The 18,105-nt window shown below is 46.2% G+C and overlaps 1 protein-coding gene across 2 annotated transcripts in view; it reads right to left on the bottom strand.

Moving 5' to 3' along the window:
- HMCN1 (hemicentin 1) overlaps positions 1 to 18,105 on the bottom strand; it is a 279,869-nt gene that overhangs the window by 227,061 nt on the left and 34,703 nt on the right. For both annotated transcript variants that reach the window (XM_076068718.1, XM_076068719.1), the window contains exon 5: positions 13,253 to 13,375. In XM_076068718.1, coding sequence (XP_075924833.1) covers positions 13,253 to 13,375 — 123 coding nt within the window. The remainder of the gene's footprint in view (positions 1 to 13,252; positions 13,376 to 18,105) is intronic.

Below are 18,105 nucleotides of genomic sequence, written 5' to 3'. Positions count from 1 at the left end.
ATGGGAACCATGTGTCCCGCTGGCTGGGTCACTAAAAGCGCCCAAGCGGAACATTGCAACCTCAGTCGCGATGGCACAAGTTGCCAGGTTCACACTAGGTGGGAAATCTTGGGTTCACTGCTCTTAAATGGGGAGGTTATTTTCCGTGACCCACAGGGGTTACGACACATGTGGGCCTGCTCCTCTGCGTTTCTTTATTTTTGCTAATGGATATCATTCGATGAGACCCAGTCTTTTGTTCAGAACCACAGCGAATTATTGCCACGTGAATAGAGGAAAGGTTATTTCCGGGACCTCTAAAAAACATTGGCAAATGTCGCAGAACGAGAGAAAATAATCCTATTGCTAAATTTTCCACAGTTTATTCACAGTGCGTTCTCGGTGTCATGTCACGGGGCAAAGTGTCCCGCTGGGAACTCTCAGAGAGCAGTGGTATCTCCTCGCGGTGGAGAATGTCCTGTAGAAGTTGACGTCACACAGCGGATACTGAGATGCCTTCAAAGAAAATTACCCAATTGGAATTTACAATCTCATCAATACCTTGTGGCTTATTCCAGGTCTGAGAGAAACATTGTATCGATGCTAATGATTAGTTGACAGCCAGCAAACCACTCTGCACACTTGAAGAATGAGCATCCTCCGTTACTGCGTGAGAGAGAGGCCTATTGAAGCGACTCCAGACGTAGCTATTCGGTATCGTCTGCTGGGACCATTCCTTGACATGAGAAGGATTCTCAGCTCACTAAAGAAGCTCAATGCTTCTGTCGCTGATAAGGAACACTGGAATACATACTGTACTTATCGTAATCACCGTCAGCACCAGCTCGATGCACTGCTGGATGAAAACCTCAAAAAGCCATCGGCATTACTGTTTCATCTTGCAAAATGCATCTCCTGTACATGACCTCATGTCATCGCCCCATCTCCCATTGTAAGGCCTCCCAGACGTGTTCCCTACTTTGGCTGACACTCTGTCATTAGTTTTGACTCCTGCAATTATCCCTCCTTGTGATGTGTCCATGTCAACCCCCATTATTTTTCTTCAGGAAATATGAGGCCCCTCTCTGCGTTGTGTATATTCTCTAATCTATGTGTTCCTCCTTTTTTCTCTCAGGAAGGTTATAATCATAGAAGAAATTATTCAGTATATCACATAGCCATTTAAAAAAAAATAAGTCAATCATGTTCTTTGAGTGGGAGTGAATAACGAGATGACCAGTAGTAGCGCATGTTTTTATGGTAATAAGTAAAGTGTTCTTTTTTATTATTTTAATACGGAACAAAACATACAAATACAAATTGCCATAACTAAAAATGTAAAATAAAATTAATTATGAGACACGACGCTCGGAGACATCTGACCTGAGCATGAGACCTAACCCAACATCCTTTCAACACCACTTAAAAACGAGCATCACTTTGAGAAAAGCGAACAACGGTTCATATTCTTGGTTCTTTCGGTAAAGTCACGTTGAAGGGAAACAATAAAATATATATAAAACAATAAAATTATCACGACGTTTCGACTGTGACACAAACAGTCATCATCAGGTGTGAAAACCAACGGCAAGAAACATTTGAAAGAAGTGGCGGTTAGTATTTAGTTATTTATTTGTAAACGTTAGCACCACGGATAGCGATTTGACAGTTTGTTTAGAAGGACAAGTCCATCTATGTTCGGAAAAATAAATAAATACAAACCGCCACTTCTTTCAAACGTTTCTTGCCGTTGGTTTTCACACCTGATGATGACTGCTTGTGTTACAGTCGAAACGTCTATATTTTATAATTTTATTGTTTCCCTTCAACGTGACTTTACCGAAAGAACCAAGAATATGAATCACTGCAGCCACGAAAGCTTTAAATCAAAATCGAACAACGGTTGTCGTCCGGGGAGACTCGCCCCTGCCGTTATGCCGTGGGATGCCCACCACTGGCTTTGGGGACGTCAGCGGAGGTGAGCGACGGGACACACGCGCGCACAACCCGTTTTTTCGACGCGTCGTGAGAAGGGTCAAAGCGAACTGCTTCCGCTCGAGGCAGACTAAACACTCGAAGGGACCTCTCGCTGCCTTGGAATCAACGAGACAATCATGCGCCTCACCTCAGTGTCTTATAGCTCGACCTCAAAACATTCCTCCTCCGTCGCGCCTTTGACCGAGCTCCGCGTCTCATCCCTGGGGAGCAAGGCGTGTTGTTCCCGAGCGGTGCGCGAGGCAGTGTGCGTGCGTGCATTCGCGCATACTGCGTGTGCGTGCGTGCGCGCCCTCTCTGTATTTGTGTACACGCGCGCGTACGCATGAATCATTTATTTTTCCTGTATATTTGTCCGGCCTGTTAAAGTGCCTTGAAGTACGTCTCCACACACACGGTGCTGTATAAATACCGGAGCGCTGCGGTGCCTGTTATTTGACACCGCTGGATGGACGATTACAGGAGTTAGCACGTGCCCTATACTCGGTGTTTGAAGCAGCAGACCAAAGGGATTTTTCTGTTTCAATCTCGTCTGCGCAGGGGAACGCTCTGGAGAGAACTGAAGTCGTTAAAGACCTTGTGACATCATAAATCAATACAGTAAAAAAGTAAATAAAAGTCAAAGTGTCTCCATACTCAAAGGCGTATTGAGCCATGTTCATTCCCCCTTCCACACTACCCCATTATTCAGATCATTCAGCCAGCCACTTTTATTTTGCACAGTCAGTCAAACCAAAATGCCCCTTTGTTCATGGTGCGTATTTGTGTCTGCGGCCCTGAATTGGTGCTGGAAATTCCACAGTCACATGGTGGGAGCCAGATTTTTACATAGAGTATCCACTACTGACTTTCCCGCAAAGATGGTTGAAATTGTGTAGGCCCTGGAGGAATAAATTAGTTGAGTCAACACCAAGCCGCAATTTGAACTTGCCAACCTTCCTTTAACCGCCGTGCCGTATCGCCAGATTTTATTTCACTCGGTAAGATGAACGAAGTGAAAACAAATTTCTTCCTAAAAACTCGAGATGCTGATGTGTGCAGTGTGTGTGAAGGTTTAAGCCATTCATACAAAGAAGTGAGTACAGAAGGAAACATTCGAATTATCTGCCCTCGTAGCTTAATTGAGTTGTTTGGTTCAGCACGGCTCTCATTCCATTGCAAATACAATCATCATTTTTTTTCATCGTTGCCAAAAGAGACACTGGCAGCGTCTGCTTTTGATTTGCCAGTGCGTCTGATTCTCGCGGTGGGAAATTCCAACACGTGATACGAGTTCACTTGTGGACGTAGCACAGGCATTGTGAGCAGCCTCGCTGCTTTCAATTTGCCAGACTGCCGAGCACCGCTCTCTCATAAAATAAAATAAAACGTCTGCATCTCAGGTTACATTTTAATTTATGTCACCGACAAGTCGTCAGCGAGTTCACCGAGATGGTCAGTGTCCCCTTATCTCAACCAGTGCCGCAGAGAACATGGGGTAGATTATCGGGCACAGGCCAGAGCTCATAACCCGGCTCTCAAGTTTCAGATATGCCAAGTCAAGGTGTAAGCCAAGTCTGCTCTAACGAGATAGCTGGTGCTAGCCTCTGTTGGTGGCTTGGAGCCAGGAGTGGAAATTCCACACGGCTATGGTGGTAGTATAGCATCTCCATAAGACGAGAACTGCTGTTGACTTCCCACAAAGCAGTACAGTAAAACCCCTCTTAACGACCACCACTGTAAATGACTAATCGCTTAACGACGGGCCTCCATAGAGCTCAATGTGTAGTGTATAGTGTAGTGTATAGTAGTCTATAGTGTAGTGTATAGCGTAGTGTATAGTAGTGTAGTGTATAGTAGTGTAGTGTATAGTTGTGTAGTGTATAGTGTAGTGTATAGTAGTGTAGTGTATAGCGTAGTGTATACTAGTGTAGTGTATAGTAGTGTAGAGTAAAACCCCTCTTAACGACCACCCCTGTAAATGACTACTCGCTTAACGACGGGCCTCCATAGAGCCCAATGTGTAGTGTATAGTGTATTGTATAGTGTAGTGTATAGCGTAGTGTATAGTAGTGTAGTGTATAGTAGTGTATAGTGTAGTGTATAATAGTATAGTGCCTCCATAGAGCCCAATGTGTTCGCTTACCGACCAGTCCCTGTCAACGGCGGGCTGTTGTAGGTCCAGTAAATATTAATGAATGCGTTGATTAACCGAGTTTTTTCATATTATGTGTTTTATAATGTTGTTAGTATCTTTATGTATTAACATCCATTGTTTAAATATTGTAAAGTACGTTTCTTGTGCGAAAAAGGGTAACTTTTGATGCTATCGGAACGAATTAAGCCTTTGACGTGCATTTCCTAAACTCACTTTACGACCAAATCGCTTAATGACTGGTTTCGTGGAACCAATTACTGTTATTAAGAGGGATTCTACTGTACATTCATTTTATCAACCCTGGAGGCAAAATGGGCGAGTCAACCCAGAATGGGATTTCAAACTGCAACTTTGTGATTGTAAGTCACACACTCTGGCTATCGAGCTGCCGAGCTGTATTCCCACCTCCATAATCCCTTTTATATATCAATCACAAGACATCATACCTGTCAACCCCTTATCAGTGCCCTACCTTATTACCGACCAATTCACACCTTATTGATAACCCCCTGCCCTTATAAATCTCAACATTCATCCGACAAAGTCCCATCACAAGTGAGAAACACAAACAAACAGACAAAAACATGTTTTTTGCCCGTATTGTAACGGCCGCACGCTGTATGGACCTGAAAACTCAATTTCCCTGTACAAGAATATGGGTAAACCGTATGGTTTGACGGGTATGAAACATTCATACATAAAGGATATTATAGGACAGACATCATCATCGTCATCAGCCGTGATCAACCCACTGCTGGATGAAGGCCTCCCCAAGTTGTCGCCACCTCTAACGATCCTGCGATGTAACAATCCACCTCGCACCCGCACATGAGCCAATTTCATCGCTCCATCTCCTCAGCAGGATTCCCCCTCGGATGAGTTCCATTCGTTGGCTGCCTCTCGGTTATTATCCTTGACCGTCGGCCATCATCCTTTCTATCGGACATGTTCTGCCCAAGCCCAATTACTTTTATTAACATTTTGGATGATGTCATTCACCTGCCACCCGTCTTCCCTATTCCACGTCTTACTCTTTTTTTCTCTCAATGTAATTGCGAGCGTGCAACTCTCCACGTTTCTGTACACATTTTTCAGTTTGTGTTCCATATTGTTTTGTGAATGACCGTGCTTCTGAACCGTGTGCCATAGCGGGTAATAAACACTGCTTAAACACTTTTCTCTGTGGGCACATTAATACATTGTTTTTCATGATCAAATTCAGCTTTTCATTTCGACAGATATCTCCATATGTACAGCGCAGTTTTTGCCCATGACCTTTGTTTCGATCATATTAGAAAGATTGAGGAAACGTCAATGGATTGTTGGGTTGTTCACAGGTCAAGAGGTCATCATTGCCAATGCCACTGATGCCACCATACCTCACCATCACTTCCATTCCCCGACTATATCCCCAAAATATTGCACATTTGACACCCGATCTCCAAAGTTTTTCCCATACAATATAACACATCGGGCTTCACGTCCTGAATCTGGTTGCTGACCTCAGGGGTGGCGCGGGCAAACAGCATGAGTACCGTGCAGCATGGAAATATTGAATATGCATCAGTGCCACGTTGCGGCGACAATATTCACTCGTACACAACGAGAAACGCCTTACTAACGCCGCATTGACCAGGGGCGTGGTGGACCTGCGATCTCTGCGCATTGCAGCCTTAGTAACCAACATTTTTTCTTGGAGCTGGGGAAGGGGTGATTGTGGACTTCTATTGGGGGAGAGGCTGCCACACCAACAAGAGGATGAAGGGCCACAGCTTATAGATGCACCTACTCTCAACAACCAGAAGCTCATGTTCTTGGTTCTTTCGGTAAAGTCACGTTGAGGGGAAACAATAAACGTGACTTTACCGAAAGAACCAAGAATATGAATCACTGCAGTCACGAAAGCTTTAAATCAAAATTTAACCAGAAGCTCCTTTTGAAGTTAGTTTGTTTAGAAACCAGCTCTCTGAGCTCACCAAGCATAGAGTATTTTTTCACGAAAAACAATGCATCAGGATTCCCAGTTGGATTTGGGAGTTCTGAGACACGGGAAGATTCCTACTGCCCACATCCATACGCCCATATATCGTTTATTACCTCGAGGTGGGCAAGTCCTGTTGGAGAGTGGTGTGATGCATCACAGCTGTGTCTGCTATCACACTTAAATCTTTGCAGGCGTAATAGTTACACGTCCCCGGTGGAACATTCGTCACGTTTGGATGACACGGGGATGCGTGTGACGTGTGGGGGGAAAAAAAAAAACAATATTCCGCTTATTAGCGCCCAGCCAAAATCAATCTCTATTTTCACGTTATTTTGCATTCGTCCTAGCATGCAAGTTTCAGAACACGAGTTTATTTTGCTTCCGTAGCTATGAACAAAGGGGAGAGGCGTATTACATACCTCCGCTGTAGGCAGCATGAGAATTTTAGTTTCGGTCATGTGAGCATTGAACTGGCGGAACATTGTCTTCAAAGCTGAATCAAACGCTGCCCTTAAACTGAGTACTTAGAACTGCATGCAATCCAAACGCTTGGCAAAGGTTTCAGATAAATTGAGTTTGAAAAAGTGTGACCCCTTATTTAAATGGGCCTTACCTATTCTTTGGGTCTTTCGGTAAAGCCAGGTAGAAAGAAAAAAATAATCAAAATAATAACAATATCTGGTCAAATTAAAAAAAAAGTTTTATTTTTTTATTCCTTCACATTTCATTTTGTATTCATTTGAAGTTTTTACAACTGGACTATTAAGCCACTTCTGCGAGCACACGCGTCAGACAACTGCATTTTTTATTTAATGTTTCACATTTTTCTTTTCCAATTTTATTCCAACTGAGATCTCTTTATCATCTCATGAGATATATATTTTTTTCACTTCGGAACTCTCACAGACATCAGTTAATCACCTCTGGAAGACAATGTCACAGAACTGCTTCTGAGGTCCTGCTTACCCACACGAGGTGATGCACATTCTCACATGCCTTGCTATATAGAGGCATTTGTCACGTCGCGATGCAATTTTTTAGAGATGGCATGAGCCAAAGCCAAATTTAGTGAGAATTTTAACTCTGTAGTGTTTGTGGCTTTTATCCAGCCATCTGTGCCCAAGGCGAGACCATTAACTCTATACTTCAGAAGGCAGCTTCCACAGAGCTAAACTTTCACAACACAACTTTTCATCAGCATCTAAGTAGCGGGCAGAATGGGCCTCATTAATGATGGTAAAAAAAAAACATTTGCTCATCAGCGACCCCACCCTCTGTCGAGCTGGTTTCATTCTGCAATCTCGCTCGTGCATGCGTTTTCCTGAACTCTTTATTGCACTGAACCATTAGGTGATTGCGCGGCTAATAGGTCAACGGGGGCATCCGGGATCAGCCCGGCATGTAAATGTGGACAGGTAGAGATTATGACACGCAAGCACTGCGGATAATTGACCAACTCTGAGCAGACTGGGAGGAGGACTGCGAGCAGTGAGCGCTGCAGACGGTGACAAATGTGGCCTGGGGCAGCTTCTCTGGAATACACTCGGAGAAGGGTAAGAAGGGGCGCTAGAGTAGCGATATGTTAACTACCTTAACCTGAGAAAAAATATATGTTGTTTGGATTACCTCGAGTTGCCAAACGTCAGCCTCGAAACCTTAATGACTTGGAGAAGATCTGCAAAGAGGAGTGGGACAAAATCCCTCCTAAGATGTGTGCAAACCTGGTGGCCAACTACAAGAAACGCCTGAGCTCTGTGATTACCAACAAGGGTTTTGCCACCAAGTACTAAGTCATGTTTTGCAGAGGGGTCAAATACTTATTTCCCTCATTAAAATGCAAATCAATTTATAACATTTTTGACATGCGTTTTTCTGGAATTTGTTGCTGTTATTCTGTCTCTCACTGTTCAAATAAACCTGCCACTAAAATTATAGACTGTTCATTTCTTTGTCAGTGGGCAAACGTACAAAATCAGCAGAGGATCAAATTACTTTTTTCCCTCACTGTATATTTGGAGTTTACATGTTATCCCCGTGGTCACGTGACTTTTTCCCCGGGTCCTCCGGTTTTCCCCTCCACATTTAGAATCAACGTGCGTTCAGAGTATTTGGCTGCTATACATTTACACGTGACAAGCCACTTCGTTTAGCTATCGTTTGTGGTGGCCCAGGTTGCTTCTGAAACAAAGCTACATAGCTCAGTGGGCCTTACCTGGTAAAATAAGAAAAACACATGTTTTAATTTTAGGAGAAGAATGGGTTATTGCAAAATTTGAAGGCAGGATATTGGCTGTGCCAGCTTAGCGCTGTCCGATTGTATTAGCCCACCCAGTTACCTGGACACCTCCTGATTTGCCTGCTGCTTTTTCCCCTCACCTACAAACAAATAAAAAAAAGTACTCGGGTGAAATTCCAAAGTGAAGTCGTAATGAAAAATTGTTACCTTCTTTCACCGGTGGGGGTCCAATGTCATTAAAGTGCCCAACTGGCATTGACGGATGGCGGCCTAGGTGGGGTGGCTATTTGCCATTAATTAAAGGGGTCTTTGATGCCCTCCTAAAAGCACTTTGCAACTAATTGCATTCAGCCTGTTGCTGGGTGAATGAGGAATTCAAACTAATTCCTGCATTAAAAAGGTAAATGGTGGCTTTTTGACCCCATTATCCTGATAAACCGCTATTACACATTGAGATTATAGCTATATCACACATATATGAATGGACATTAAATATCTATGTTTAAAATGGTAGCGGATCAAGTAATTTATCAACCAATCACATCCTTCCTCTACTCCATAGTTTAATTTAACACTTGCAAGATAAAGATACCCCGTATAGGATTAACAGACTTTTGGGGCAAGTGCTGTTAACAAGCAGCACCTATGAAGGCCGGCACGGCACGGCACATGAGGGGGTGGGTGGCCAGCACCATCATGAGTACATGTACACAAGGCCTTCTCCATACATCCTTCAAGATTCTTCCTTACTCCAGCCTCTACACTCACTCCCCATGTGCCTTTACCCTGAGGTGATGTCACCAGCACTTAATGGTACAGGGCAGCTGACGGTGTTTGGTATTCGGGTACACAAGCACAATTAACTAAGACCATGTATGTGCCATGAAGAAGGGTCGTGGCCAGAATCGTCGCCTATTATAAACGTTTGTATTTTTAAGGCCATAGTGTTATTGACGGACGTGCTGAGTTTTTAGTATTATGATATCATGTTCCAGCCGGACGGTGCTTGCGGCACTGCACTCAACTCCCATAACGAAGTGCCGTTCTCGAGTGGGTACGTGCCACTTAGTAGCGATGTTACCGTGGTTGTGCTACCGTACATGAATTGACTGCAACCTGCCATAGAGAATTATGAACTTACATCACTGCACGTGGGTTGCCAACAGAGATGAGCACCACCCGCAACGCGAGTTCGAGCAAGGGATCACCTGGACCTTTTGACTCTGACGTACGTTCAGCTCACAGGTGTACACGCGCGTACGGATGGGGCAGCTCAAGTTATTGGGAAAAACAAACAGGGCCAGTTGTAACGTCTGGGATTCTAACAAATTCCTCGGTCATTCGGTAATTACTGCGGGCTCTGCGTAAGCAGTTCGAGTAGACCGACAGCTCGATAGATAGACGGACAGATTTATAAACACAATCGGGCCGTTCAAGTGTGCTATCGTTTAACATCCTGAAGCTGTAATCATTTGGCCTCGTTTTAATTAGGGTTAAGCCACAGTCGGCATCCTCAGGGTCCGATAGTTTCACGTGGCAATTACACGGCAGCCCGAGAACGGTCGTACTGTACTGCATTTCATCATGTGCACTCGAAACAATTATACATGGAGAGCAGAGTACAAGTTATGTAAATACCGCGATCTGAGACAGAACCTCCGGTGATTGCCATCAACGGAAGCTGACGCCTTTCCCCGTGAGAAAACCATTATATCACGGGCACCGCTTGGTGCTGTATCATATTTGTTTTTTTCCAGAGAAGATTGGAATGGCTTGGAAGTGAGCGAGGGTCGAAGGTGAAAGATCATCGCTGGCGCTATTAGCCTGTGCGGAAACTCTGAGGTCATGAGTTCCCCTGGATAAGTGATGGCTTAGCCAGCCACAGTCTCGGCAGGAGGTCCGGGGGCATGGAAGCAGGAGAGAAACTCCCCAATTCTTCCCAGCCCCCCCCCCCTCCATGCATCCTTCCCTTGGCGTTTATGTCCACAAAGCCACGATGTTTCTGCTTGCCTCCAAAGTATGGCACTACCACGTGCCGCCGCGGAATTACTGGGAAGGTTGGAGTAGATCCTTGCTACTCACGCCTGCCATGCAGCACAATGGGGGCAGCGTTGGAGGTGAAGTTAAAGGGGCAGCCCTGCACTTGCCTGCTCACACCACCCCTAGCATGAACGGCCTCCACGAGAGGGAGCTCACTGGAGGCAGAAAGAGGTTAGAGTACCCACACTTTACCCACCATACGCGACCTGCCGGTCAACTAACCGTGGAGTACCCGGTATATAATGATGGGTATAAAAATGGTGGGGGCAGGGGGGGTTAATAAATCTGCACCATTTTCTCAACTGCTTTGCCGGGAGATGTAATCGAACCGGTGACCTGAGGAGTCCAGAGTGGTGACCATTACACCACTGTGGCAGCTCCCCCTATTGCTAATAACGTCTTCGTTGATAAAGCAAAACATTCATCCTGCAGCAATGAAAACACAGATACCGAGTAGGTCTTCTGCTAGAATACAACAGGAAAGCGCATTTTACAGATCCTGAGTTGCTCAAAAATTGGCACAGATTAACGACTCCAATGAGGATTCGGCCAAACATCCCCGAATTCACGATCCTCTTGCAGTGCATTGTGGGAAGTCCACAGTGGTCGTTCGTCAATTCAAATCCGTAAAAGATGACAAAAACCCACTGTAACAGAACAAATTATGGTGGCTGTCCCATTGTCCCGATGGAGAGAACGGCTCTCATCCCATAGGAATGTGGAATTTCCACCGGTCATTCAGGGCTGCCAACAGAGATAACCACCATCCCAAGCTTCCGTGACCATCCGCACTTTACTTGCTATTATTATTGTCCCAGTCACCAGCTGCACAATAAATTACACATGCCAATCATTGGGTAATCATAAAAAAGTGTCTTTTTTGTAAGCAGTCATTTGAAACCTATGCTACAAAGGATTACTGTGAACCCAACCCTGCTGCGTGAAGGTGTGCAGTGCCAGTCTCACGCAAACAAAGATTGCTCGCCACTCTTTTCAAATGTGCATGTCAATTCTTTGACAGTGGCTTTTTGTTCTCCAAGGTGGCCAGGTGGCTCGGAGGTATAGCGCGCCTCTGCAAGGGCACTCAGGCAAGCACCGCCAGGAGCCCCGGGTTCAAGCCTCAGGTCACCAATAGACCAATCAGGGGCATAAAAGAGATCCTGTGATTATCGGGTTTTAAACATCTCACTCAAGCAGTGAATGAGCTCAAGGAAACAAATCGTCCTTGAGTGGCTTTATGCTCGACTTGATTTGGCCACACCTGGCTCTCTGTCAACGAAAAAAAACACAATTTAACTGTTTCCACGTTCAAACGATCAATGGGCAACGGGTGATCTCCGTTGGCTGCTTTGAGCTTCGTGATGAAAATTCAAACTTCCCATGGTGGGAGCCAGTCTCTCCATAGGATGGCCACAGTGGGTTTATATTACTGGTCAGAGAGGGCTCGTATTATTATCGGTTACAGAAGGATAATGGGATTTGGATGAGGTCTGGTTGAGGTTTTAACTCACAAACTATAAACTAAACCATTTTTATTTTACCAGGTAAGGCCCATTGAGCTATATAGCTCTTTTTCAGAAGCGACCTGGCCACATATGAAAGCTCAACGGTGTGGTTGATCACGTGGAAATTTATAGCAGCAAAATATTCTGAAGGCATGTTTCTAAATGTGGAGAAGAAAAGCTGGAGGACCCGGAGAAAAATTCACAGGGAGAACATGTAAACTCCAAATATACAGGCGTCAGGGTCAGGATAGAACCCACGACCTCCTGTATACCAGGCGAGGTAGTTAACATCTCATCACCATGGCACCGGTGACAATGAGACAGGTGCTCTACCCACTGTACCACCATCAACCGAATACAGTGCTGAACATGTCAATGAGATGTTCAGCAACACATCGCCAATATTAAACACGTTAATGTGCCAGTTGGCAATTGGCAGAAAGATGATCCTGCTATATACATTTCTCTTGTTACCAGGCAATTCCTCATGATTGTGGTAAAAATGTTTTATCTGTAACAAGTCACTTTGATTACAATCGTAACCAACTGTAAATATAATCACAGTCATGAGGCTGTATTCACGTAGAAAGAGTGTTTATGCTTACACTGTATGTATAATTGTGGTTTTGGGCCCGATTGATGATTGTGGAATGAGGAGGAGGCTCATTCTGCAGAAACCATCGTGGCCAATCAGCAGCCAGCGAATGTCAATAATATGGATTCTTAAATACATCTGTAAAGAGTTTTGAGTGTCACCTTTCGGATATATGTGGGTTTTCTCCGGGCACTCCCATTTCCTCCCGCATGTAAAACACAGGGTCATACTTAAAAGAGGTCTTGACATTCACAGAGGCCTTCTTGGTTAAGTAAAAGGCACCGAGGCTGCGTTGGTCACCCACACCAGTCCTGTAAATGTGTATTGATTTACCATACTTCACCACGCTGATGAGTGTGGCCTGGCGAATGCGAGGAACACAGACTTAGGAACATAGAACAACACAATAATAATGTTTTGCCGCACAACCCTCTGCAGCACACAACTTAACGCCGGTTTGACTCATGGTGGTCACACATCCAAGCGCTGTCAGGCCCCAACTCTGGCTCAGCTTCTGAGATCCGATGAGACTCGATGAGATACGATGAGATGTGATGAGATCCAATGAGATCTAATGAGATCCAATGAGATCTGATTGGACCCAATGAGATCCATTGAGATCTGAGATCCAATGAGCTTGGGCGCATACTGGGCGATTTGGTCACACCATACGCCTCACCCCAACTCAGCTACCCACAAGTGTGCGGCGATGGGAGGGTGGTTGGGGGGTGGGGCTGCTGCTGCACCTGTGTGCCGAGCTGGCGCCAGGGGGCTACCTCACCTCGTTCACTTGCTTCTTGTCGAGGTGGAAGACCTGGCCCGAGCTGGTGGAGGCGATCTCCTCGTAGGCCTTGTAGCCGATGTGGCTACGGTCTCCGCAGTCGCCCGTCAGGACGAACACCACCTGCGATCGGACACGGCAGGCAGCTTGACATTTGAGCTCAAATCCCCGGCAGGCAATACAAAAAATAGAGCCAAGTGAAAAGACGGACAGAGCATCTTTTTGTTCTAAATGTTGAGGTTTGGGGGGCGGGTATTCAACTGCATTGACATTCCCGAGCCAGTGGTGGAAATTCTACGTTTCTATGGCAGGACCCAATCCATTCATAGTACGGATAACCAATTACTGAATTCGCACAAAGCGCTTCTCATTTATGGGCTCCAGACGCTAACATGGAGCTGACGAATCCACCAGGAGTTGAACTCGCGACCTTCCAATTTGGCGGTCATGCCCTCTGACGGCAATTTATACTGTGTATCAAATACTTACGGACGTTTGTCAATCCACTGCTGGATGAAAGTCTTCTCAAGATGGTGTCGGTCGTGGGGGTTGTTTGACCATACTTCACCAGGCTTTGTGAATACAGGTGTCCAGAACCAATTCCAACGTGACCCGCCACTGATGCTAGCTAGCCGTGGCCGGGAATCAAACTCAGCTCTCTGGGTTCACAGTGCAGTGCACTAACCGCTCTACCAGTCTAACCCCCCCCCCAACCCTAACATTTCACAGTGCCTCACTTTACCATCAAAGCCTCACTGACCATTAAGCCTTTCATTATATTTCCCGCACCGTTTTGATGCCAATGTGCACTTCATCATATGTAAATAATCATCCGCTGTGAATGGGTGTTGAATGAAAGAAAAACGTGGGACATCAGGCCGGGTGATGCTCTTTTCGATGTGGGGGTCCACACATTGCAAAGGGATGAAAGGGGGTCCCCTCCATCTCGCTCTCTCTACTTTGACTCCGCCAACAGCTGGGGCCATCCCCACAGATCGTATCGCGCGGGGACCATGGCGGAACATGCAGGTGTGTGCGCAAGCGTGTTTAGACAAGAGGCTGAGCCGGGCATTGTGGAAGATTTAAGGTAAAAAAAATAACCATCTTTAGTTCGGAGCCCGGCCACGCCCGGCCCAGCTCGCTATTTCATTGTCAAACCGCGCGTCGCCGCCACCCCCGCCTAAGCCTGCGGAGGTGTTTCTGTGTGGCCGCCGTGGGCAAAAAAAAAAGAGAAAAGCGGCACGACAAACCGCGGATTCAATTGTGTGTTTATATTTCACAGCTGTGGAATGCGTGAAGGCCCGCGTGCGTGCGCACACGGTCCGTACGTTCGCAAGTTCGTGCGGGCGGGCGGCAAAGCGGTTACTCGCACTGCACTACAATCGAAGCTAGCCGGTTTAGATTCCTCGTCGTACACATTCTCAGTGGCACAAGGTTTTTTTTTGTTACTTTTCCCGGGCCTTCCCTAAGGTCGACCAAAACCAGCTGTTCGGCCAGTCCAGTTGTTGGGCCAGCTGGCCGGACAGACAGAGCGACGGGACGCGTGTGGGTGCACGAACACGAGCACAGGTTGAACCAGAGACGGGCGCGTGTTGTGTTGCCGACGCCGCATCATCGCACCGTGTGCAGAGTGCAACTCGGATAGGGGGACTCGCTCACGGAGATGTCTGCCTGACGGTCTACAAGGTCTCAAACGGGAGGATCTTTTACCTCTGTGCTTGTGGTTCAGATTGTGTCTGAGCACACGCACGACACGTGTGCTTCACACATTACGTGCATGTGCGGCTTGTGCTTGTTGTGTTTAGTTTGTTGTCCTTCCCCCGCACCTCCGATTGGCACGTTTGGCTACGTACAGTGCGAAAGAAGTTCAACATAGATACGTGTATCACTAGCTAAGCCAAACATGCGTGTTGGCTTCGCAAGGAGACTCCAGTAAAAGTCCATTCTGGGAAATATCACGGAAATCGGTGGAACAATAACCAATTATTTGGTGACGATGCTGCGTTGGTAGTGGTGAACAAGCACAAATATATTTAAAACACTCTATAATAGGGGACTTGCACGCAATGCCTCTTCATGTTTTTTATGAAGGAGGGTCATTTCCAGAAACGACACCTACTCTATATGTTTTTTTTCATTCTAAGGCAGTGCTATTGACGAATGTGTTGAGTTCTTTATTGTCAGTGCAAGACAGTGTGTCCGCAAGCATAGGCGTGCATCCCTGACGCACACTGCATAAACCATCGTCACGCAAACCACGGTCCTGCTCGCAGCAGCAGCGGCAGCAGTGGCTTTTGGCTAACCATCAAACAAAGACGGCCACTGCATTGCGCTTCTGCGGCCGTCTGGCATGCCCTTCCTTCCGATATTAGCAAGCCATCGGAGTTAAGCACTTTTAAATCATCTAGATTGAAAACTCACTTGTTTAGAACCGCTTTTTGTGTTTAATTTGTTGTCCTTCCCCCGCACGTCCAATTTGCACGTTTGGCTATGTACCGTGCAAAAGAAGTTCAACACGCTGGCAAAAACAACAGCACTGAGATGCAGAACTGGCAACAGCTGACAGGGGCCCGTGGGCTGCAAGCAAAGCTAAGAAGAGTCAATTTGTCGATTAACAGAAGCAGTCAGTTTCTTTATAAAATAGCTTCCATGGTGGAAAACGTGGCCTGGAGTAAAAAAAAACCCACCAAAACAATGCGCAGTATGGGAAGTGTATTTCATGGTGTTCGTGTAGACCCTGATGACAAGCTTACGGCAGACTGCTCGCGTTGGTGTACAAGCACAGACCGCAGGCTCGTCACACCTGATTGTGTCACTGCCTCCGGGCAGAGACACAATTCAGACAGACAACGAGCAAGCAACACAAGAGAGACAGACGGAGGGATCAAGGGCCCAAAGAGGGAAACGAGAGAGACCTATGAAAGCAGACGGAGGGGAAGAGAGTAACTGCACAACCAGTGGGAATCTGGAGGTAAGGAGCGGGCCATTGCTGGAAGTATTAGCCGACTCCAGCGTTGTGTATATATGTGTACGTTGAACGTCTTTCGCACCGTACGTAGCCAACCGCGCTAATCTGTGGGTGTCTATGGGTCTGGGTGTCTGTGGGTCTCTGTGTGTGTATGTACGTTGAACGTCTTTCGCACCGTACGTAGCCAACCGCGCTAATCTGTGGGTGTCTATGGGTCTGGGTGTCTGTGGGTCTCTGTGTGTGTATGTATGTTGAACTTATTTCGCACCGTATGTAGGAGCAGGGAAGGACAACAAAGGCTGGTCGGTCTACATGGCTCCGTGTTGTTGTGTTATCTCAAAAGGACATCAGCAGCGTTAATCTTTGTTTTTTTCGGTAAAGTCACGTAGAAATAAGAAAAAATAAAATTACGTGACTTTACCGAAAAAAACAAAGATTTATTCCTGCAGTCACGAAAGCACCAAATCTAATCAGCAGTGTTGTTTATTTTCCAATACGTGTAGGACAGAACAATGCATTGTACCCAATGACGGGGAATGGCGGAGAGGAGTCATTCTGGGACAAGTCGAGGACAAAAACCTTCGCCTGAAAAAAAAGCATTCCTTGGGAGAGCAGTATTGCTTTTTTCTCACAAATAGCTGAACCTAGAACAGAACACTCGATCCTTCCACAACGCCTACGGGTAAGCCCTGCGGGACTGAAGTCCGAAGGGCGAGAATAGGTCGTGCTTTGATCCTCCATCTCTCCCTTCATGCCATCACCACCCCCTACCAACCATCTTCTCATTCCCACCACCTACTCTCACTTCCTCCAATTCTCTCGCTTCCTCTATATTTTTTTTCCTCTATTTCCTTATGCTGTCTTCCTCTGGCCCTCGTTCTCTACGGTTTCTCTTAGCTCTTCATTACACTGTCTGCATGACTTTCCATCTGTTTGTTTGTCTGCCTGGGCTCTGCGTTATTGATGATGATTATTATTATTAATCTTTATCTCTACAAGCCCTTTTGGCAATCCACTGATATCGAGGGCCTCCCCACGCCCTCTGGGTCGTGGAGGTGACGTGACCGTACTTGACCGTGCTGGTCAGTGCTGGTTGGTGAATGTGGGGAGCATAGATTTTGAGGCATAGTACAGTACAACGATGGCTTTTGCTGCACTGCCATCTGCTGACAACTTTCCTTCGCAGTGGCCTACAGCACATGTTACAAGCATTGTGGTCATACATCCGAGTACTATCCAGACACACACCTGCTTAGCTTTCAAGATCTGATGAGATTGGATGGATGCCGGATGATTTGGCCATAGGCTGATTAGGGCCCAATATGAGACACCAAGTGATGTCTTCACACAAAATTAAACACAATGTAACTACAAGATTAAACATTTAGCCACCAGTGTCCGATTTGCTTACTTCCATGCATATTATGTTATCACCATCAGCAGCCGTGATCAATCCACTTCTGGATGAATGCCTCCCCAAGTTGTTGCCATCTCTCTTGCAATGCATCATCATCGCGGCTATGATCATGATCCCTACGCTCAAACAAGCAATGGGCAGTATTCATCCCCGTTGGAGGTATTGAGCCACTTGGTAGAAATTCCACATTCTTATGGCGGGGATCAGCCTCTCCATAAAACAGCCAACTGTTGACATCTGACAAAGGGCTTATGTGATTCTACCTACCCCCAGAGGGATGGCAGGCTGATACGACAGAAATTTTGACCCCCTTCTGACAATGAGTCACGGGCTCCCCCACAGTGCCATATTGGGCAAACGACAAGGAGTTGGAATCTGCGAACTGGTTCGGTGTGATGCTACGCAGCCTTTACTTCACCTGGCACCGAGTACAGCTTCAGGAGGAATCGGCTCATCAACTCGGATCGG

The sequence above is a fragment of the Petromyzon marinus genome, chromosome 22, assembly GCF_048934315.1.
Source record: "Petromyzon marinus isolate PM22_M1 ecotype Great Lakes invasive population chromosome 22, UKy_Petmar_22M1.pri1.0, whole genome shotgun sequence".
Lineage (NCBI taxonomy): Eukaryota > Metazoa > Chordata > Hyperoartia > Petromyzontiformes > Petromyzontidae > Petromyzon > Petromyzon marinus.
Note: the sequence above shows the minus strand (reverse complement) of the source record. Positions and strands in the feature narration are given on the sequence as shown.